The sequence below is a fragment of the Anastrepha ludens genome, chromosome 4, assembly GCF_028408465.1.
Source record: "Anastrepha ludens isolate Willacy chromosome 4, idAnaLude1.1, whole genome shotgun sequence".
Classification (NCBI taxonomy): domain Eukaryota; kingdom Metazoa; phylum Arthropoda; class Insecta; order Diptera; family Tephritidae; genus Anastrepha; species Anastrepha ludens.
This window is the reverse complement of record NC_071500.1, coordinates 113,808,725-113,832,393: the sequence shown is the minus strand read 5'-3', so window position 1 is coordinate 113,832,393 and position 23,669 is coordinate 113,808,725. Positions and strand designations below refer to the sequence as shown.

The following is a 23,669-nucleotide window of genomic DNA, read 5'->3' as shown; positions in this document are numbered from 1 at the left end:
GACGAACGTTTTAGCATCCATTAGGGATGCTGAAGGGTTTTTTGGCCAACCTTTTTTTTTATGTGATACTAAAGAGCTTCCGGGCCGCAATATCCCTTTGTTTTTATTCACCTCATTTTTTATTGGTCTGGCTATTTATCTGTCTCCTCTGTGCCTTTCTTCTCTCGAATTTTCGAATTTTCGTCAAGCCATCGCCATGGTTATATTAGATAACTTTTTAGGGCACCCTTTATCGAAATGTTCAATATGTAGGTAGGTATATATTTTTCGAGTACATTTGCTTAGTTGGTGAACGACACTTCCACTTAGCTGGCTCATAAATTTCCCACTAGCGTCGTTCTGCTTTGACTTATCGGATTTCGTTTGCTGAATGCGCTTATTTGTTATTGTTTTTTTTTTGCGTGTGATTTTGTTATTGTACATGTGTGGGTTGCGTGAGACTGCTTAGCATAAATTTTCCAAAATTTTGTGCTAATGATATGCAGAAAAACAAAGATAAAACAAAAAAAATTAAACAAAGTATCACAAACTGCGGCCATACAGGGTGCTGTGACTCATAAAAAAATTAAAGATAAATGCATGTAAAAGAATTATATTTATTTGTTACTTACCTGACCTCCACTAATGGTGGTGGTCAATGGTTGGTTTGTGGAAGGAAGCGGCGAGGTCATTGCATTAATGGACGCATGAATGAATGATGGCATGAATGACCTATCAAACGACTGGCTCAAGAATTCAACAAAGTCAAAGCGTTGACTTTTTGAGCCAGACGTTGTTGTACCCAAAATAATTTTCTTTATACTTCTTTTCCTCTTTAGTTCTGTTTTTGGAAAATTTCTCAAAGATTTCTAAGAAACACGCACACAAAAACAAAAAAAGAAAGAACTAACAATTCTATGGGAAAAATAAATCCAACAAAAATAACAAAAAAGAAAACAAACCAACGATAAAGACGGCATCGCACAAGAAAAAGGTAAAGAAAAGTGTGATATGGAATAAAAAGTGCGCAACCAAGTAAACATTCGTTAGTAATTCAAAAAAATAAAAAAATAAAAATACAAACAAATAATAATAATAACAACAAAAGACTTCATAAAATAATAATAACAGCGCAAGTGGGACGACGGTTGCCCTTGCGTTTACCTGCGAATTAGCGTCTGAATCTTGTGGTCCTCTCACCAGCTTCATCTTCAATCCAATCCGACTTGATTTAACCTCTTTTCGAGGTGCACAAAAACCTTTGAAATTATGTTGAGAACGCCCACACACATCGTGGAACTGAGTACGAATTCGACGAGTCCATTGCTACAAAAGTTCCACGTCAATAACGGCCCCAACGGTGGTGGCTCTACGAGCGGCTCGAGCGCCGTCGGAGTGAAGGCGGGCAGCTGTTCGGCAGCAGCGGCGGCTGCGGCTGTGGCTGCAGTGCAATATCAACATCAACAACAACAAAAGCAAACATCTAACAAATTTTTCAATGATCGACAGCAGCAACAACAACAACAAAAACAAACTACTGGATATCGATTTCAAGCGAAGGGCATGAAAATCAACACATCATCCTCGGCCGCAAAAGAACACTTAGCAAGCACTACAACAACAACAACAACAACAAGTGTAGCAGCGTCCACACCAATATCAGCTGCAAGAAGCCTCTTGTCATCGACGCCATTCATTTCGTTTAAGCGTATCAAAAAATCGAAAACAACAACAACAAATTCATCATCAACAGGGCGTTCGAAAACGAATGGTTTAATCGCCGCTGCTGTGGTGGAACACGTTTATGTACCGGCGTCGGTTGCTGCAGCCACAGTGAACGGCCAACCGTCGCAGCAGCAGCAACAGCAGCACGAATCGCCAGCTGGCAACAACTATCAACTTTGCAGCAGCAACAGTAATCACAACAACAATAATAATAACTATTTAAAAGCTGAAATCGCTTCGCTTACTGGTAGCACAGCACCTCTGGTGAAATCATCTTCGTCATCGTCGACCGCCTCCTCGACGGCGTCATCGAATCAATCGGCGTTCTCTGTAGCGCCGCTCTCCGCTTCTGCCTCGGCCGCAAGTGTAGGTAACGCGAGCAATATTAGTTGCAGCACACAAAGCACCGCGACCTCCGGCACCAACTCGAACGCCTCCAGCGTTGCATCGGCCGCATCGGTCGTTACAATGTCGCCAACAACACAGGCACCAACCAGAACCTCGTTGTTCGATTCGTGTCATCGGAAGATACGCCTAATCGGTGGCGGACCAGTCGCTTTTCTAGGCGGACTTGTGGCGTAAGTTTTTATAATTAAATTCCATTTAATTAATTTTTCAAGTCTGTATATTTATGATTTCATTAATTTATGTTATTAATCACAGTGGAAAATTATCATTTTGCAAATCTATTGGACAGCATTAAGCCCTTACTTGGTTTGGTGTACACTTTTTGAAACGGATTTTTTTTCCCAATAAAAATTACCCTTTGTTCGGAAATGGTGGAAGATATGTGAGTCAAATACCTTCTTTCACATTATTTAAGAAGCGAAGTGCCTGCGCACCCAGTCGATGAAAACAAGCCAGAATTTTATAAAAAATATAATTGGTAGCGTCTTGCAAGAGGTAGTGCTTCTCTGCTAAGCACTTTCTACTATTTCTTTGGCACGTTTTGCTCGTAATGTTGGTGCATTGTCGTCAAGAAAATTTACTACCTGGAAAATATTTGGGGTTCAAATATTGAGGGTTAAAATGAAATAAAAAAACTAATGGTGCACTTTTGTCTGTTACGGCACACTGTTTTCGCCTGAGCAGGCCCCTGCCGAAATTTTCCGGGGAATATTTTAACCCTCCATCGTGTCTAAAAATTAAATATTTTTCCGATTTTTTTAAATGAAGGTCAAAATAAGCCACATTGGCGAACAATATTTGGTTAAAATGTTTTGCAAAAATATGCGCTAATAATTTTTATTTTAGACTCTTAAATGCAATATTGTTTGCCAGAGTAGTTCTATAAGAGGTTTCTCAATTCATTTAGATCAAAGTGAGACCAACTAGAAAGTACTATATTACTACAAAAAATTGGGACATTTAGGGACCAATATTCTACAGCATTTCCCCTCTCATAATTATGCTACCGGATTTTTGTCTTTTTTTCGTTTCTTCGCAGTGTAATTATTGCTCTTATGCGCCATGCATTTGGGAGAAACTTGTCGTCTTGAAAATTTATACATTGGCTGTTAGCGCTATCTATGCGTGAGTTTCAATTTCAAAAGCGTACATTTGGTAGTAGACGATTTTTATGGCAGAATATCAGCGGTTTACCATTGCCTATCGAGGAGGAATCGTTACGAGAAAAACTGTTATATAATCTATTTATTCTGCTGCTCTTATACCAGTGTACTCTAAGGGGAATCCGAATTAGAAAAGGTCTACTTTTGTATATGAAATGTGCGCCAACCTAAATCCCATCAATCTACTCCATTACAATAGCTCTGGTTTGCTGTAGATATCTGCTTGTTTGGAGGTCTCATAATGGCATTAAAACTGCGCTTTAGTGCTACTGGAGGAGCGCCGAGTGGTACTTCAACCATTTCCCCTACCTACCTAGCTACCTCGATGAAATGTAGTTCAGAGTAGATCCGAAAATGTGCAACTATTTTAGGCTCCGTTTCTCTTTTGGAGTTCCCCTTCCTGTCTTTTACTAATAAAATCCGCAACAGCAGATTTCCCAAGCTGCTTTATGCAAGGCTGTTGGAGTCTTGAACTTTCAGAAATGTCTTTTCTAAAATGTGAAATTTCTAAGTAGTGCCGTTATTTTCAAATCTAGAGCGTCTCATAAAATGAAGTGGAGAAAGCGCGCTGACGGCTGGCGGCTGGCTGCAGTGAAAAGCTTTTTCAAAGGATTGCATCACATTTCTGTAGAAGCTTCAAAACTTTTGACTTGAATTTTGACCTGCGCTCGTCGTTTTCATTTGTATTTTTTTGTTTTTTAACTTTTATTTTTTAAATTATAAATGTAGTGTCGTAAAATAAATTGTCAAACGGTTGCTGCAACAGAATTTGCCCACCTCAACCGGGCACAGAGGATAGTAATGGAGGTTCATTCATTCATTTAACGTTGCTTTGAACTTTTAACTGCCTTAAATTGCAAAGTCAAGGCATTGAACTACATACAGACAAAAGTAGCCGCAATGTATGCGCATAGATACAAACGTACTCGCATTTAAAGCGGTCAACGCAATGACTGACGCTAGGCAACTGTGGCAACCGCACCTCGCGGCTTGGTAATTCAATTAAAGTTGACTGCCCCCAAAGCGCCGCTGGCTGTCAAGCCGCCGCGCTGTTGCTGCTGATGCTGCTGCTGCTGGTGATTATTGTGCATCGTCGCATACAACTGGGTGAGCAGGCGTATGAAATAGCAAAAATAACAAAAACAACAAGCGCTATGAGTACTCATATTCAAGTGTGTCTACTATTTTTATTCTTTTACTTGCGGGTATTTGTGTATTTATTTTTTTGTGGGTCTAATTACAAGTGGCGCAGTGCTGTTGTGCGAACTTCTTTTAGAGCAACCGGGTATTTGAACTGCATCAAGGCCTGACTGCGCGGCTATCAGGTGCGTGGGTAACAACACATCGAGGTTTTTTTTGGTTTTTTTATATTATTTTCTTCTATATTTGCAGATTTTTATGCTTTTTCTCACATTATTTGTTTTGTATTTACAGCAACACTAAAAAAGCAGCAGTTGTCATTATTGTTGGAATTTCGCAGCACTTTTTTTAATTTTTTCCCATTTGGTTAGACGACGTTTTATGACTGGTACTTTTTGTGCCATTTTTTGCCTTCAGTTTAATTTTTTCACTTTTTCTCCACTCTGGCGAACCATTGTTGTTGGCTTCGAGGCTATCCGCATTGTTGTGGTTGCTGTTGCCATTTTATGCTCAGTCACATCTTTTGTGGTTGGTTACTCATTTGTTAACAATTTTGTTTGTTTGTCTGCCAGTGGTGGTGTTGGTGCCATTTGTTTTTTTGCGATTTTTTTTATAATTTTTCACCTCGGCAATGGAACTTGACTTGCGCTTTTGTGCGTCGCCACATAGTGGCTGCCGTGGCTGTGTTCCTCTTGTTGTTGCTAGCTTTCCGGCTTTCCTTGCCATCAGTTGGTGTGCCAAAGCGACTGTCAAGTGCAGTTGGTCAGCAGTGGTTGGTAGCTGATTGCTGATGCAGTTAGCCGCCAGTCAGTTACCCAGTCACCCAGTCAGCCAAGCATTTAGCCATTTATTGTTGGTGTCAGTTAGGCCATTTGCTTACGGTAGTTCATAATTTCAATTGTAATTGTTATTGCCTACTTTTATGACTGACTCTTCGCGGAAGATTTCGAAGACAGCAGCAGTCGTTAACGGCCACAGTAGCAGATGCTGTTGTTGCACGGCTAACTGCTGTTGCTTAATTTCTATTTATTTGTTTATTAGTGTTTACTATTAAAAGTTGCTATTTTTTCTTCATGGCTTCATTTTTTTCTTCATACATGAAAATTATTCAAATCTCAAGCCAATCTAGTAACCACAAGTTTTTTACTTTTAATTGTAGTTACTGCCCAGACGTGTTTTCTTGCCAATTAGCATTAAAAGGTAGCAAAGTATGAATAACCTTTTTATTTGCAATTCGCCTTGGCGAGGTTGTAATCAATATTTGTTTTCAGTGCTAATTTTTTGCACAAACTATTTGTATCTTCCACTCGTCTGCGCAAAGCTTTTTTATTTGTGTTAGTTGGCAGTTTTGAAAAGAAGTTTGTACATAAATGAAAAAAAATAAATAGAAATGTATGGGTGAATAATCTAAATTATTTGTAACAATAGTTCAGCTCCTGATAAATACCACTCTTTGTACCGCTTTTGTCAAAGTATATTTAGTTCTATTGATTGTTAGAAGAATCAGCCTAAAATCACTATCAGTACTACTTTTCTGAGCACACCAGTGGGTTTAAGGCGTTATACACTTGACCTATGTGAATGCAGGGCTTTTGCTTCGAGACAATTAGCAAACAGCTAACATTTTTTTCACCGGAGCTCAGTGTTCCAACGACTAACTTTCTCAATTTTCAATCAGAAATTTTTTAATTAGAGATAATAATATTTTATGCCATGAAATATTTGAGAAAAATACTGAAATTCCAAATTGTATTGTATATGACTCCATAACTTTTTCTTCCGTAATCGCTCTATATAAATTATTTTCTGACAACTCAAGCCTTCTAGAATAAAATAAAATAAAATTTGAAAAAAAAAACTGACAAAAATTGGTACTTTTATTCATTCATTGTGCCTGAAGTGAAAGAAAAAAATTATCAAACTTTCAATAATTAGTGCGAATAAAAAAAGAAATAATAATAATTGGCGCGTACACTTTTGTCCTTGTATCTGTTTGTGGTCTGCGTATTGATGTTGCTCGAGTTTTGTACCGACTCCGAATGGCAAATGGTTTTTTATGAGGAGTTTTTTCATGGCAGAAATACACTCGGAGGTTTGACATTGTCTGCTGAGGCGCGACTGCTATTAGAAAAAACCTGTTCTATCATTTTGGTGATCCATGCACGGAGATTAGAACCTGGGGGAAACAATCACGCAAAATTTTGCTTGCAGCGAAATCCGCCGCATCGGTACCGAATCGAATACATTTCCTTCCATTCGCCACGCGTTAGGGAATAGATGAACCAGCTGGCATAAGCAAACATATATTGGCAGCACTGGAAAAAAGTTGCCAAAAATGAAATTTGGAAGCATTTAATGAGTTTTAGTATTGAAGCTTGCCGAATATCAGAAAAGAAGTAGCCTTAGAGTTCGCGGTATTAGGTATAGTTGCTCTCACTGAAAATTGTTCGTCAATCGAGAAGAGCCCAAACGTAGCGAGCAGAGAAGTGGCAAATCGAAGAAGTCTAGACCATTTGTATACATCGATTAAGTGATTTGACACTGTTCCAAAAAATATGCCACATTAGTATTTCGGCTCGAACAAGCGATTGATACACGAGCCGGTTTTTTTTGCCACACTCTATGGTATATTCCATGGTGAAAAGATTTTTAGAGGTGTGCTCTTGAACGGACTGTTGTTCGACTCTGAGAGAATTTGACAGAATTAGCTGATGAACTGACGTCACTTGGGATGTGTTTACAAAAAAATTTTGACTGTGTTGGTGATATACGAAAAAAATCAACCAATGACACTGCCTTGCCGTCCGAACAACGACTGATTGGACGAGTGTGTGAATATGCGTTTGGATGAGTGCGCGACTTTGTGTGAAATGATCGTGCAGAATTCGGCTGCCGAATCTCCCAAATGACGTGGCAGCCGAAGTACCGCTCACAATTTTCCTTTTCACCATAGTTAAACCAAATTTATCGTCCTTGGATGTGTTCCACAGCGCTGAAAATATGCGCCAGAAAGTAGGTTACCCTGCAATATTTGATAATAAATTGCTTTTAGTAAAATATCCGGCAACTGTAAGCATCAACCTCAATATTTTTTACGTCCGTTCTCTTTTTAAAAAGTGTTTTTTTGTTTTTGATTAAAAAGGATGGAATTGTGCGCGGTACATTTTTTTCGAACTTAAAATATAAAAATAAATCTATTTCTCTATACAGCTTACCGAGATTTTGACCTCGCAAAACTCACTAAAGTAATACCCTTACACCAATAACAACACAATAAATAGCAAAAGTAATCGCGTTATAAATACGTATTAACGCAGTTGTTGTAGTTGTATACCATCGCCTCGAATGCCGTTCGAATCAATTCCATTGCTGGCATTTTACTGTTTATGGTCTCTTCCCGTCTCAAGACTCGCACAATCTTTATTACTGCTGTAGCACTTCCTCTTTCATTGGTAACTAGAGGCAACCTTTCAAGCCTTGGCGTTTGCCTCGACAGCCGAAGGTTGTGGGCGCTGGCTGCGGCTAAGGCTGGAGCTGAGGCGTTCGGTGGCGCTTGAGGTACAAACTTTGCTCATTTATTTGCGGTTATTAAATAAGTTAAGTTGCGCTGTACAACGGCAATCAAAAGCAAAAACTAATAAATAAACAGTAAAGCAACAGCAGCAGTAGCAGTAACAGTAACAACAGAAATGATAGAAAAAAGAAAACGCAAAAACAAATGTAAACAACAACATGGCAAAAACATTACTTATAACAATAGAAATAATGGCCTGCTTTTGCAATCTGCGCTGCTGCACACACTTAAGGGAGCACCAAGAGATCGACGTGCGGCAGCCTCACTCACTCACTCACTCACTCGCATACAAACATTATAACTTGCAACAGGAAGTTCAGCTATCAACCAACCAATAGCGAAATCAAAGCCACATATGTGCCTTATTGTTGTTGGTATTGCTGTTGCTGCTACCGCTGGCAGAGTGCCGCACTTTCCATTCATGCCACATGCGAGCAGAGCGAACAACTAACTCGTATATGAGTTGTGGCAAGCTAGCGAGCGGCAGCGATGACTTGTTTTTTGTTATTGCAGCAATCTGAATTATTATTGCTACTTTTCGCCATTGCATCAGCAACAGCCTTCACTCGCGCTGATTTTCTTGACTTGTTATTGCGTTCGTCGTCGCTTTTTTGTTTGCTTCTTCACTGCACGCGGCCTACCCTCCCCAGCTGCAATACAGTTTTGTGCCGTCACCATGCCACAACCACTTGGTGGCTTCGCTACGATGTAGTTGGTTGACTGGTGCTCGGTGTGGCGCAGCGCTTTGCAAAGGATTTATTGTAGGTCCCAACTTTTGCAGTCTTTGCTTGCTAACTTGGTTTTGGCTCTTAGCTGTGGCAATACGCCAATAACGTGACTTATTACTTTCGTAACTCATTTTGCCGGCTTGTTGTGCTACTGTTATTGTTTTTGTGACCATTGTTTTTTTCTCTTCAATTGTTGCTTGGCTTTTGGTTGTTACTTGCTGTTGTTGCAGCTCAGCACAGTTAGCAATAGTTGGTAATTACTTTTTCTTCGGCGGCATTCTCCCTTTGCCAGCAATGCCAACTATATTTTCTTTGATTCATATTCGTATGCTCTTCGTTGTTGTTGTTGCTGTTGCAAACTTACTGTTGCCACTCAAAGTTTTTCTCACACTTTTCTTGCGTGTTTACCAATAGTTTTTCTATATTCGGCTCTTGGTTTTTTGCCTTAGTTTTCTCTGCTCAGTTTTCCTGAGTTAAATATTCTATGGATTTATTTTCTTTTTGCACTTGAAGTTTTTTGATTTTGTTCCTCAAAAACTTTGTTGAACTTACCAACGCACTTACATCCTCGTTATGAAATCTGTTAGGTGTTATTAATTGTGTAATCAATATTTCTTTTCGCTACTTTCACACTTCGTAGCTGTTGAATAGAAGTGATGCAATAATCGTGATATTTTTTCTATTCAGTTGGTGTTACCTGAAGCTGTGTTTTTGTAGAAACAAATTGAGAATTACACGCTCGTTTACTATAAATTCTTTTTGTTTTTGTTTGCATAACTTTTTAATTGTGTTTATTTCTTGTGAAATTTACGATCTCTTCATCCCAGTTCTGTATCAATTGATATATTTACGATTTTTGCTTGTTTTTGGGTGAATCGAAGTCGACTGGTAATTCCAAGCGAATAAAAAAAGGGGAAAGGCATTTTCTTTGCACTTACTACAAAATTATGCGATTTTACTGTTTTTCCATCAGATTTAAAAAATTTTTTATATATGAACACTACCACCAAAATATTTTGGAAACATATTATTATTTATTTCATTTGATAAAATGTTTGAATGTTTTCATGCAGATTTTTTAAGCTCAAACTATTTTATTATCTGAACTAGTTTTCTCGAAAAAATATTTTCAGAAACTCATTTTATTTATAGAATCTCGCTCTCACGTTGTGTGGAAGAATATATACAGGGTGGGCCATATAGCGTTTGCTTTTTGAACCACCACAAATGACATGTCAAATGTGTTCATAATTTACTTAAAGGTTTCACATTTACGAAATGTGACGCTATACGCTTGAACAAAATTGGGAAATATTGAAAACCTATTTCCAAAGTGGTGAGTCTTCTTCTTCTTCATTCCAAAAATTGAAGACGATGACATGGACGACATTTGGTTTCAACAGGACGGTGCAACTTGTCACACTGCCAAAGTTACACTCGAACTTTTGGCTACCGTTTTTGAAAACCGAATAATCAGCCGAAATTCCGATATCAATTGGCCGCCTCGGAACTGTGATTTAAGCCCGTTGGACTGTTTTTTGTGGGGAGTCGTTAAGGACAAATGCTATGCGAACTAACCGGAGACGATTGATGCTTTAAGACACGAAATCGAAGTTGCCATTCATGAAATTGGAGCCCAAACAATGGAAAATTGTGCTTAAAAATTGGGTTGATTTAATGGCCTACTGTAAAGCCAGTCGTGGCAGTCATTTGAACGATATTATTTTTCATTCATAAATGACAATGTTCAATCTTCAAAATAAAAAAAAAAGTTTGAAAAAATATTGATTAGTTTTTTTGTTATAACCGATTTAAAAAGCAAATTTTTACGTGGCCCACCCTATACAACGCAGTCAGTAAAAAAAAAGATTATTAAAAATCAACGAGAATTTTCAACTTAGTTCATTGTTAAAAAAAAAAAAAAAATTTAAGAATAAAATTTTCGAAATTTTGTTGAGAATTTGATGAATGTTTTTTTAAAGACGTATCTTTATACAAAACTAACGAGAAAAATTGGTATATTAACATTGCAAGTATTGTAAGAAAAGCTCACTATGTAAAAACTTTTGTGACTCACTGTCATCATGACAAATCATGATGCCATGAATAAATAATTGGTGCGTGCACTTCTGTTAAGGGGTGTGCGTCTTGATCTTGTTCCACAAATGCAGGGCCCTACAGTTTTAAGTCTACTCTCAATGAAAAATGGTTTTTATTAAGAGTTTTTCATGGCAGAAGAAGGTTTGCCATTGCCTGCCGTGGAGCGACCGCTTTTAGAAAAAAACTAATCACTAATTTTGAAGACACCGTTACGAGAAGAGCGCATTTAAACTTTCAAAAATAAAGCTTAAGTCAAAGGCAGTTCTAAACATTTTTTCCGAATAATAATAAAAAAAATTTCATAGAAGTCTTACCTTTTAAGGTAGTGATGGGCAAACTCAGCACATTTGCACTGTGCAGCAGCGTGTGCTTCTGCGTGCGTAAAAGTGCTAGGTGAAGGGGTATAACAAAGCACAGGGAAGAAACAGAAAAATTGAGCGAGTTGTGTCTGTGTTTGTACCCTGAATGAGAGAGCAATTATTCTTGAATTCTTACCAGGGATGCCAACTTTTAACTTCATATCAACAAATTTCTAAAAAAATAGGTTTTTTTGGTACATTTTTCTTCAATAACTAAATTTAATACATATTACACTTTCTATTATAATAATGAATTAAGATAATGAGCAACAATAAACAAGCAATTAAACATTTCAAAAGTTCGCGTAATACTGTTTTTTAATTGCTAGATGTAAAGAAAATTAAGACCTCTGAAAATATTTAATTTGAGATTAAATTAAAATCTTACATATTGGAAAGCAATGTCAGTTAAATCTTCAATAATATTGATCACTGCATATACTGACGAATCTGTAAATTATTCACACTTATGTTATAATTACTTAAATGGTTTTTAAAATCGGATATATTTTTTTAAATTGAGCTAAGAAATCCAGAAAATCAATTTTTTTAGCAAATTAATAGGTCTATTTATAAGTTCGTGCGTTTTTTTTTCGAAATTTGAAACTTTATTGACGTAAAATGGTTACAAATTTAATATTCAAAATATTGTCCATCGCTTACTACTACTTTTTCCCATCTTTCTGGCAATTCACGGATTCCCTTTGTGAAAAATTCGGTCGGTTTTGCCGCAATCCACGAATCGATCCATTTTTTGACTTCATCGTAATTACGGAAGTGCTGGTCAGCCAGGCCATGTTGCATCGATCGGAAGAGATAGTAATCGGATGGCGCAAGGTCTGGACTATACGGCGGGTGGGGTAGGACATCCCATTTGAGCGTTTCTAAGTATGTTTTGACCACTTGTGCAACATGTGGCCGAGCATTGTCATGTTGCAAAATAACTTTGTCGTGTCTATCGGCGTATTGCGGCCGTTTTTCTCGCAGTGCTCGGCTCAAACGCATCAATTGTCGTCGGTAGACATCCCCCGTAATCGTTTCATTCGGTTTCAGTAGCTCATAATACACAACACCCAGCTGGTCCCACCAGATACACAGCATAACCTTCAGGCCATGAATATTCTGCGCCGACGTCGATGTTGAAGCATGGCCAGGGTATCCATACGTTGCCCGACGTTTTGGATTGTCGTAATGGACCCACTTTTCATCGCCAGTCACAATTCGATGCAAAAAACCCTTTCTTTTGTGCCGTTGAAGCAGTTGTTCGCATGCCATAAAACGGCGTTCAACGTCTCTTGGCTTCAATTCATACGGCACCCAATGGCCTACCTTTCGGATCATTCCCATGGCTTTTAAACGTTTGGAAATGGTTGATTGATCAACTCCCAAAGTTTTTGCAACCTCTTCTTGCGTTTGAGCCGGATCTTGATCGAGCAATTCCTCCAATTCGGTATCCATGAACTTTGGCGGCGCACCCTCGCGTTCTTCGTCTTCCAAGCCAAAATCACCACTTTTAAAGCGTGCAAACCACTTCTGGCACGTTCGCTCAGATAGAGCATGCTCACCATAAACTTCCACCAAGATACGATGACTTTCGGCTGCTTTTTTCTTCATATTAAAATAATGAAGAAGAATTCCCCGCAAAAACACATTATTTGGCACGAAATTCGACATTTTCAAGTGTGGTAAAAATATTGTTGTTTACGCTTCAAATAAAAAACTTATACTGACGTTTGTGCCTTACGACAGTAGCTCTCCAATGAATGTTTGGAAATGTGGATCGATGGAATAATAATCAAGTTACGCCATCTGTTGTAAAACCGCACGAACTTATAAATAGACCTATTACTTTATAAAACTGCTAACTCTCTTCAGCTACCGAAGTTTGTCGAATGTTTCAGAATTTTTAGCTACTGAATGATACCATTTTTTCTTTTATTTTTCACAAAAAGTGGACGTGATTGATAACTAATTTCGCTCATCTAAATCCAATACGCTTTGATATGCACAACTGCAAATAAAAATAAACAACTATGAGTATACACTTATGTATATAAATTATGAAATATATTAATAAAATCAACAATACCCAGAATTGATTCCCACATTTAACAACTGCGGCAACTCTTACTCATAAGTTTTGACATTTCATAAATAAAATCAGTTTTTTCGTGATTTCTTCATTTTTCGACGATATTTTTTGAGACCGTAAGTTACATATTATTGTCGCATAAAAAACCACTAATATTAAGTGTATTTGTATGGTGTGGATGCAGTGAAAGTGCTGAAAATTCTATTTAAAAATTTGAAACGGCGAACGTCAAAACAAAGTGCACAGTGTTCAACTGCCGACAAAAACCTAAACAAGATAAACAAACCTAGATAAACAAAGTTAAATAAAATATTAAATATAAAACATTAGGTTCAGCGAAGTGGAGTGTAACTTTTTTATGCAAATATGTAGACGGAGAATCACAATGCCTTGTATGTGAAAAACGTGTGGTGTGTAAGGTTTTTAACATAAAGAGACATTATGAGCTGCACAGGAGTGATTATGATGAATATGTAGGAAAAGAAAGGAAAAGTATATACAAATCCTTAAGTCTAAACGAAGAGCCCGATTCGATGTGCCAAATTACAGAAGGTCGGAAAAATTCAAATTATTCAAATTTTTTTTTTAATTTCTTAGGAAAGCGAAGATTACGTTGTAGATGCAAAGCGTGCAACTTATGAAATCGCGTTAAACCTTGTTCGTGAGAATCGTGCATTTCCGGATGGCGAATTGGTGAAGTTTTGTATATTAAAAGCAGTAGGAATTTTGTCCCCTTATCTCGTAGAACTATAAGCAGACGAGTAGATGAAATGGCGGAAATTACAGAATCGCAGTTAAAAGAGCGTATAAAATCATTCACAGCAATTTCATTGGCAATTGACAAAAGTACAGATATATCCGACATAGCCCAATTAGCGATTTTTATCCGAGGAGTTGATGCCCACCTAAATATATGTGAAGAACTTTTGGACATTATTCCAGTGTTAGGGACGACTAAAGGTGAAGATTTATTTCAATGTGTTAATGAATGTACTGAACGTATGGGTGTATCATGACGAAAAGTGGTTTGCGTTGCCACCAATGGTGCGAAATCCATGAGCGAATGCAAACAAATTTCTCTAATCATTTTTGTGTACTTTGTCATACTGTGCGCATTGTCATAAGCGTGTGATTTGAATTTGAGAGCAACTAAGTACTCACCAAGAATACCCACTCTGCTATGATAATTTCCTCAATGATTTTTGAAAAAAATCCTCTATTTCTTTTTAATGGAAACATGTATAAATTGTCCTTTTTAACAAAATAAAATGTATAACATCCATTGTTTAAATAAAACATGGCTGGTTGAGATTACTGCTCGCTGTTGTGACCAGCATTCTTTAAAAAAAATGCACTAATATAAAAACATACGATATACATACATACTTATATGTAAACGAAGACAATTTTTTCATTCAGAAAAATATACACCGATTTGTCAGTACAAGTTTATCTCCACATAGTTTAGCAACTATGAAACTTTGACATGCGAATGTTCAAACTTCTTGATTATAAAATCGCCTATGCTTCTTGGTTACAAAAATTATAAAAGTAAATAAAATAGAAATTTGCAAAGATGATGTTAATATTCAAAGAAGCGTTTCCAATAAAAAAAAAACCAAAAGCATTTTATTATTTTATATGAACGATCAACACTTCGAAATCCCTTAACATGGAATGAAGTCCCCTAATCTGGTAACTTTGCTATTCAAAGCTATTGCAAAGCTTCACTCTCTTTTTTACAAACACATATGCGTTGCGCAGAAGTGATTAATATACGTACTAAACACCTGCAACGGTTCACTCATTTGGCGTTCTAAGTCACTCGCATAAAACTCTGCTACTTGATCTACATAACGCTAACTCAACATCTGAACTAAAGAGTATGTTTACGAAGAGAGAGAGTGATCTCACTACACTGCAATAACGATAGATGTTTCATTTATTATTATTGTCCATTGTGTTCATAATTCGAAAAGCAATTGATTTGAGTGGCAAATGAATCGATTGGCAATATGGTCGACTTCAACAAATTACCGTTTGTAAATTAGTTTAAAAATATGTAAACATGTAATTGATTTCACTGTTGAGTACTTAGAATATATGTATACGAACATAAATGTAATTAGGTATGTATTAGAAAGAGGTGGAATTTTATGTACATACATATGTATCTAAAAGTACCAAATGCAGCGTTGGATACTTTTCACCTTCTAGTTCCTTTGATGCTTCTTCGAAAATCTCTAATACTTTTAATATTTCCTCTATATAGCTTAAGCTAATACTATTCAACTTAGACAGTTATTGTTTGGCTTGTAAAATATCAGTAATTTCTGCCCAGTTTTTTTTTATTGAGCTCAGCAAATAAAATATTGAGTTCCACCTGGAGAGTGAAAAGCTTTTTAAGGTCGTTTGTAAACCGGAATTCTCTCTAGATTTCTTAAAAAATTTAACAAGCTTGGTAGCTGCATCACATAGCTCATTGAGCTCAGGAATACTTGTTATTGCTTGTTCCAACACGTTATTCATTAAATGGTTTATGCATGAAATTCTTTTAAAAGGCTCAAAAGCCTTCTTCATATTGCTACCTCTATCAGTCACAAAAACGGATTTATCAATAAGTAGGTCATGAAATTTCAAAATGTTCAACACCTTTCGTTGGATATTTTCCCCTAAAGACAAAATCATAACATAACCGACTGACTATTAAAATAAACTTTACCTGTACATCTTTGTCCTTCAAAGGCGGACAATCCTAATAGCCGATTTATAAGTTCACCATCCTTTGTATAATGTATAGTCAGGGAAACATACGATGTTCTAATATAGTTATCTGTCCAAATATCGGATGTTAAGCCAAAACCTATCTTATTTCCAGTTACAAACTGTAAGTCATTTTTAACTTTTGCCAGAGTTTTGTCATATAAAGTAGATACATTTCTTGATATTGTTGTTGGGTGAGGTAGTAAGGCTTCAACATTGACGTGGAGTCCGTATTTTGCGCCGATTGATACAAGAAACTCTGAGAATTTAAGTAAACCCGAATCCTTTACTATTTGAAAGGGACGGCAATTTGCAATTACCCATTCTGTTAAAATATTTATTCCGACATGCTTCAAATCAGCACTAACTTCTATCTTCGATACAGAAACACTGTCTTTAAAATTTTTATAGCACTTATGTCTTACTAAATTAGAAGTGCTATTTTGATTGAACTTATATACATTGTGTAAAATAAGTACCCGGAATTTAAAAAAAAAAACACATTTTTTCATATTATTCATCATTATTTGTTGGATCGCCTTCAAAATAGGCTCCTTTTGAGCCGATACAAATATTCCAACGTACAACCCAGTCATCCATGGCCCGCTGGTAGGCCGGCGCCGGGATGGCCTTCAGCTCCTTTAGCGAATTTTTTTTAATGTCTTCAATCGACTCAAAACGCCTTCCCCGAAGACGATTGCTGACTGGTTTGCATATCGTACTCGTAGACCCATGTCTCATCACCAGTTATTATGCGTTTCATGAACGTAGGGTCCGTATTAGCTCGGGAAACCATGTCTTCAGAGACCTCCTTCCGATGCTCTTTTTGCAAAAAATTGAGCTCTTTCGGAACAAGCCGAGCGGCGACGCGGCGCATGCCCAACACACCAGTCAAAATGTTCTGAGCGGTCATGTGAGAGATGTTAAGCTCACGACCGATCTCTCTGGTACTCAAACGACGATTTTCAAATATAATTTTCTTAATTTCTTCGACGTTTTCGTCGGTCGTAACGATCGATGGTCGTCCGGAGCGAGGCAAATCTTCTACCACTTCACGGCCCTCTTTGAACGTCTTGTACCACTCGTAGGTTTGTGTTTTGGATAAACACGAGTCACCATAGGCTTCCCGCAACATATTTAATGTATTGGCACACGTAATTTTGTTCGCAACGCAAAATTTAATGCAAACCCTCTGCTCCACAAGTTTATCCATAGTAAAATTCGCCAAGTAAACAAAAGATCAACTCACTTTGACTGCAGAATAAAACACACTAAGTAATAGATCCCGTTCTAATAAGGCTTGTGCATTCAAGGACATGTGTACCAACATGAAAAAACCAAATTTGAAGTGTCAGGTATTCCCGGGAGAGTTTAAATTATAAATTCCGGGTACTTATTTTACACAATGTACGTTCCAACAGGTTCTGCACGCAACTATATTATTTAGTTCGTCACCAGTGCTAGTCTTCACCTTGCCAAAAATCTGCCAAACAGTGCTACGCCCTTTTTTATTGCATATTTCGTACTCTTTATTTAAAATTTTCAATTTTATTTCCGAAAAATTTACTTCTTCACTGTTTTCCACATTGCTTGATAATGTGAGGCTATTAGACGGTAACTATAACACATAATTTTAAATACTTAATACTAATATTTTACCAAAATTTGTTTTTTCATCAATAAAATATATGTATATACTTACATCTTCTTCCATTGTAGCGTCGTTATACTTTTTGTTTGAAAAGCAAACGCCAAAGGCATAACAATAGCAACTGTGCAATCGAATAATTCGCGAAGTTTATGATATTCTCTTCTGTTGCAGATGCTACCTCTGTCGTAACTCGAAAGGCAATGAAATTCAGTATAAGACTAAATGCTCACATTTAAAAGAGAAGAGCGCGCTACATTGCATAGCAACTCTTGCTAACACTTGTTGCTGAGTGAATACAGATCGCTGGCTAAACTAACTCAAACCTCACTTCGGCAATGACAACGAATCACAATGTGTTAAAAAAATACGAATTCGCTTATGCAGGAGTTTAATACGTACACGCCTATTGCTTACCCTTCTAATGTAAGTTTGTCGCCCCCCATCTAGCACTTTGCTAGCCCGCTCTGCTGCGAGCGTGCCACGCTGCTGCCCATCCCTATTTTAAGGTGTTAATCAATGTTTTGTACAGAAGGGTTAAACAAGTTTTATGTCACTAATATTTTTGTTTCTTGTTTTTGTATTATTCCATCATACTCAAAATGAAATCATTACCTTTAAAATGGTACAAAAGACTCAGTATGTACGCACAAAATTACATCGATATTTACAGCATTTTTAAATGCCAATTGTATTTATAATCGCAGCGGTAAACAATGTAACAAATTTCATTTTACGCTTTACATCTGAAATCGTTAGTCATTTTGTTGTCGCTGCTTCTATTTGACTTTTTATTTTTTAATATTTTTGCTGTGCGCCCCAACACTCTGCTTTGCCATAAAAAACGATTATCTCATAGATATTTGTGTGGCGATTTTTTGCGCTTTATTTCGTTCCGTTTTGATTTATGACCCAGATCGTAAAACTATTATGCTCATTTGTAGTTGCTTTGCCAGTGCCGCTGGTCATCAGCAGTCTGTTAATAGCAGCAACTACTAAATGTCTGGATTTGCTTATTAGGCCAAGTTTTACGAGGCAGGCGAGTGTAAAGTTCTCGGCGTGATGTCAGAGTGAAAGACAGTTAGGAGCTTGATTTTATTTTTATTTTTTAAACCATTTTTTTTTTAATATTTTGTGAATCTAAATGACTCCAATCCAATCAACTGCTGCAAATAATCGATACTTTGTTGGTTTTTACTTTTCAACACGCCAGATGGTATGGGAAATACTTACTCTGATACGTTGTTGGGGGAAAATTAGTCAGAATTTCGAATTAGGTATATTCCCGTTTTTTATTGCACTTCTGTCGTGAAAATGCGCAGCGCTTGATTACTCTTGCGTGTAAGGGTTTTATAGGGAGCGGTTGTGGATTTCAGTGGTGCGTTGCTCGACATAAACCGGTTTATAAATAATATAATGTCTAAGTGTCCAATTATTACAACTACAAAATTACCTTTGCACTAGGATCTGTAACGTGTTGAGTGTCGCGTGATTATTAACTCATCAGCACAAATTGCTTTATTTGGTATCCCCTTTTTTATATATTAGCGCATTACCTCACTGCAATCGACAAAAAAAAGAACCATAAAAAATAAATAAAAAAAAACAAGATTATATCACATCCACTATATTACAATAAAATCAGCTGATCTGTGTAATTTTTTCCCGACGTAGTAATCCGCTTCTAATCCAAATTGCCAGCCTACTCCAGATCGCCGTAATTTTATGCTTCCGCATTAGTCGCTAACACCCTAGACACCAGAATATATTGTTGGCCAGCTGTTGCAGTCAGACTATTTGAAAAACCCCATCCGTTTCGGTTTTTTGTTTCCACCTTTTCTTCTTTCGCGTATTTGTTAGCTGTTTTTTCTCAACGCGGAATTATTTTCTCCCCGCTACCTTTTGTTGTTTACCTTAAATTTGACTCGCTTACTCAATTCGAGCACGAAAGTCGTTGCGACTTCTGGTGTTTCTGTGTTCTAAATCAACCACTCCACTCCGTTGTGGTGAGACTGTTGCGCATGCGCTAACTGCTGCAAACGTCAACAAGCACAACAAAGTCAGCAAGATCTATTACCACGGTTACAACTACAATTACAACTCGCCAATTACCTTCATTAACAACGCCGTTGCAACGTCCACTTTTTGCCAGAAACCAGTACAACGCTAACTCACCTTTTTTTTTGTGCTGCAGCGCTTAGCCATATGGAGTACCTTCAGGCAAGCGGATATAATTGTAGAGGTGAAACACTTTGACATACATTTAAATTTTGCTTTATTTCGTTCTTCTATTCCACATTACAATTTCATCTTTTCTGTTGCTTATTTCATTTAATTTGCTTAGCTATTTTTGGTGGGATGCTGCGACAGCGTAAAGTAGCGCAGCACAGTTTCAAATTATATATTTACCTCCAGCTTGTGGATTTGACCGCATGGCCTAGTGATTCTTGCTTGAGTGGTTAATTTTCTAATTAGTTTCGTCATAGCTCTAAATGCCCAGCTCGATGGAAATTTACATACTTGTTTTTTCTTTTAGCCAAGCGTAAACTGTGAAGTTCTAATAAGGTGCGGTTCATACTAAATGAAACCGTAAGCTAGCACTACATACCAAGCTTTCTAAGCGCTAACGCTTATGAGAGACAAATATGTATTATATATTAAAATAAATAGTAGAATTATGTGCATTTCGCACACGCGATCTGCCCAAAGCTTTAAGGGGTTACATGGGTTTCGTTGGGTAAAAAAAGGCCTATTTTCAATATTTTTTTTCTATGTAAAAAATTATTTATTTAATTCAAACTTTTTTCTGTCTTATAGATACATATTTAAAGAATAAATTCTGAAATTTTCAAAAAAAAAAAAAAAAAGTTAACACTCTTCCATTGTGACGTCATTTCCGGAGACCCCTCGAAAAAAATGTGCTTCCGCGTTGTCAGCATAACTCCTGACAGGCTCATCAAAAATGTAAAAACTAAAATAAGTGCTTTAGTTAAGACCATAAACTCGTGCTTGAACGAAGGAAAGAAAAAAAGTAAAAATTGGCATTTTGGCAGACATTTTTGAATTGAAAAAAAAAAAAAAAAAAAAAAAAAAAAAAAAAAAAAAAAAAATCCTTCGTTCAAGCACGAGTAAATTGTATTTCGAGCACCTGTGTAAAATTTCATCAAGATCGGTTGAGTAGTTTTCGAGAACATTTGACAACCGACTTTGAAAACACGGCTCCGAGAAAAACGCGTTTAAAGTTTTGAGTAACAATAAAAGTGGCTTGGAGCGCACACATTCCAAAGGCTGTATCTCCGAATTCATTATTCGGATCTACTTGAAAATTTAGGATAACATTCCTGAGATGTTGTAGAAATTAATAAGCCAAAAAAAAAATAAATCGATTTTTTGAACCAACGAAACTCATGTAAGCCCTTAACAGAAATTATTCCAAGTAAAAGCTCATTTGGAATTTTTTTGCACGGGATAGTTACACGCTTTTGGAAATTAATTTATAGCGCAGAAAGTTAAATTATGATTCATTCCGAAAGCTTTCACTTACAAATTTGGAGTTAGAGTGAAAGCTTTCATTTAAAAAGCTTGCGTAGGACTTAAAGCTTCCACTTTACAAGTTTTGGCTGGAACGAAAATATTTATTTATATTATTTATAAATATTTCCGATTCATCTGTTTCCATTAAAAATTGTGTGACACTATTTTAAATGCGCAGCAAAATGATAGATTTTTTGTTTCTAAAATCGTTCGCCCTTGGCAGACAATGGAAAACCTTCGAGTGTATTTGTGCCATCAAAAAGCTCCTAATAAAAAATTATTTGCCGTTCGGAGTCGGTTTGAAACTGTAGGTCGCTCGGCCAAACATCTAACAGAAGTGTACGCACCAAATATTTATTTTTTATTTTAAATGCGCTGAAGGCAATTCAAATATAATTTTAGGAGCAATCATATCTAATAATATTTTATTTACTTTTTTTCTTTAATTAATTTTCGAATTGTTTGCCAATTTAATCTTCTAAGTCCTATTCAATATTCTAAGATGTCTCTTCGTATAAGATTTAAAACTTGATTGGGCCCTAAATGTGAAGGTTAAGTGCCCCTTCCCCTCCTATTATTTGCCGAAATTAGAAAGTTCCAATTTTGCTCTTTTTTTTCTATATCCCTCTTTATTTTTGCTGCCTTCGAACTCATTCTGTGTAATTTCTATTGCAAACTGATTTCAACTTAGTTTTCCTTCTCTATTTGAGCTGGTTTCTCAACATTTCACTTGCTCTCCTCTGGCACCATAGACTTGCGAATCCCTGCTTACGCTCAATTGAGGCTTCATCAGGAACGCTAAGCGGTTTTTATCGCCAATGAAATTGCTGATTGTTTGCGATGTGAGCGATTTTAAGACGAACCTGTTGACAGTTCTGCCAAGTCGACAATCTGTGCTGCTAAAAAATGTTGCGATTCCCTAACCAATTGCCATCCGCTAACACTGCTGTGATTCGGACACAAAAATCTTGATGAACACAAAACTACTATAGACGCATTTATCATAGAGATATGGAAATATCGCGGGCCTACAATTTCGAAGTGGCGGCCTACATATCGTTAGCAGTCAAACAAATTACTGAGACTTATATGAAATGTATCTTGTCGCTGTAGTCGAATCCAAAAGAATTAATTGCTTGGACTTGGTTTGAAATGGGAGGAAGAGTGACCATCCATTCATTATTGGATGCGATCATCGATGCAATGGAAAATAATAGAGTATATTAAAAATCACTTTGCCAAATCAAAATGGATGACTTAATTTTTTTCACAAATTTTTTTATTGCTTGTTTTTTGCGAGTAATTTCACAAATTAAGTTTTAATTGCCAAACCAGCTCAGCAGGATGAGCTAATACTTGTGGTATTATTTCTTTTAAACAAATATTCGCTTGTGTGCATGGGAAGGAGGGAGCTCGTTTGGCCACTTAAATGTTGAATAAGTTAACGGCATTTTTTTCCGTTTGCATACATACATGCACACGCATGTGTTTACCTGCTCTCTTTGGCTTACGGCATCGTGCATATAACTCGGTGTGTCCCCCCTTTCTACACAGCAGGGTGGGGTGCTGACGCTGACTCATCGCCACAGACAAACTAAGGCGCGCTTGACAAACACGTTTTAAGTCATGTGTGCCGTTTTATTTTGATTTTGTTCGGTGTTGTTGTTGCCTTTGGTACGTGCCACTCTGTGCATAATTTTATTAATTTTCCCTTTTTATAACAGATTTAATTTTATGTTTTGTCATAACGTCCCAACGGGATTTCGACGACGACGATAAATTTTGCCGTGCGAACGCTTTGTCAATTTACTGTAATGAAGCAGGCGTTTTTGTTATTGCATTTTTTGTTTACTTACTTATATGTTGTTTTTGCTTTTAGTACATGGGAATGTATGAGTGTGTATGTGAATGCATTGTTTTTTGGATGAGCCCCTATGATTCACAAGCGGCGATTTTTTTGTTTTTGCCCTGCGAATAAAATACGCGCAAGTAATATTTCATAATCACTCCTTTGGCAATTTGCGCTGTGTGTATTGGGGATCGAAAGAGGGAAAGCCTGTACATCAGTGAATAATTGGTTGCAATTTTTACACTTTCCGCAGAATAATTCAGTGAAATCCGTTAAAAGTCGTATGACTTTGACGTTGCTGATTTGCCTTAGTCAGCGTTTTTATTCTTAAGTGATTTCATCTTCCCTCTGTTGTTTCGAATATCACTTTTTCCATTTTTTCTTCTTATATTTATTTACTATTAAATGATTTTCACCAAATAACGATTTGCTACAAAATTCCATGAACTGCATCGCTTCTTTCAACGCCAACTTGTTTGTTTTGTCTTAGAATGATTTCTTAATTTATTTAATTTCCAAGAACTCGTTTTCTGCTTGATATTTGTTTATTTTTTGCACATGTACGAGCGAATTTCATTGCGCTAAATTTACAAATTTCAATTGTACG

At 36.8% G+C, this 23,669-nt stretch overlaps 1 protein-coding gene across 2 annotated transcripts in view; it reads left to right on the top strand.

The window, feature by feature from the left end:
• Positions 1 to 23,669, top strand: part of LOC128860653 (MOB kinase activator-like 2) — a 99,998-nt gene that overhangs the window by 37,587 nt on the left and 38,742 nt on the right. For both annotated transcript variants that reach the window (XM_054098299.1, XM_054098300.1), the window contains exon 2: positions 819 to 2,282. In XM_054098299.1, coding sequence (XP_053954274.1) covers positions 1,249 to 2,282 — 1,034 coding nt within the window. In that variant the 5' untranslated portion in view covers positions 819 to 1,248. The remainder of the gene's footprint in view (positions 1 to 818; positions 2,283 to 23,669) is intronic.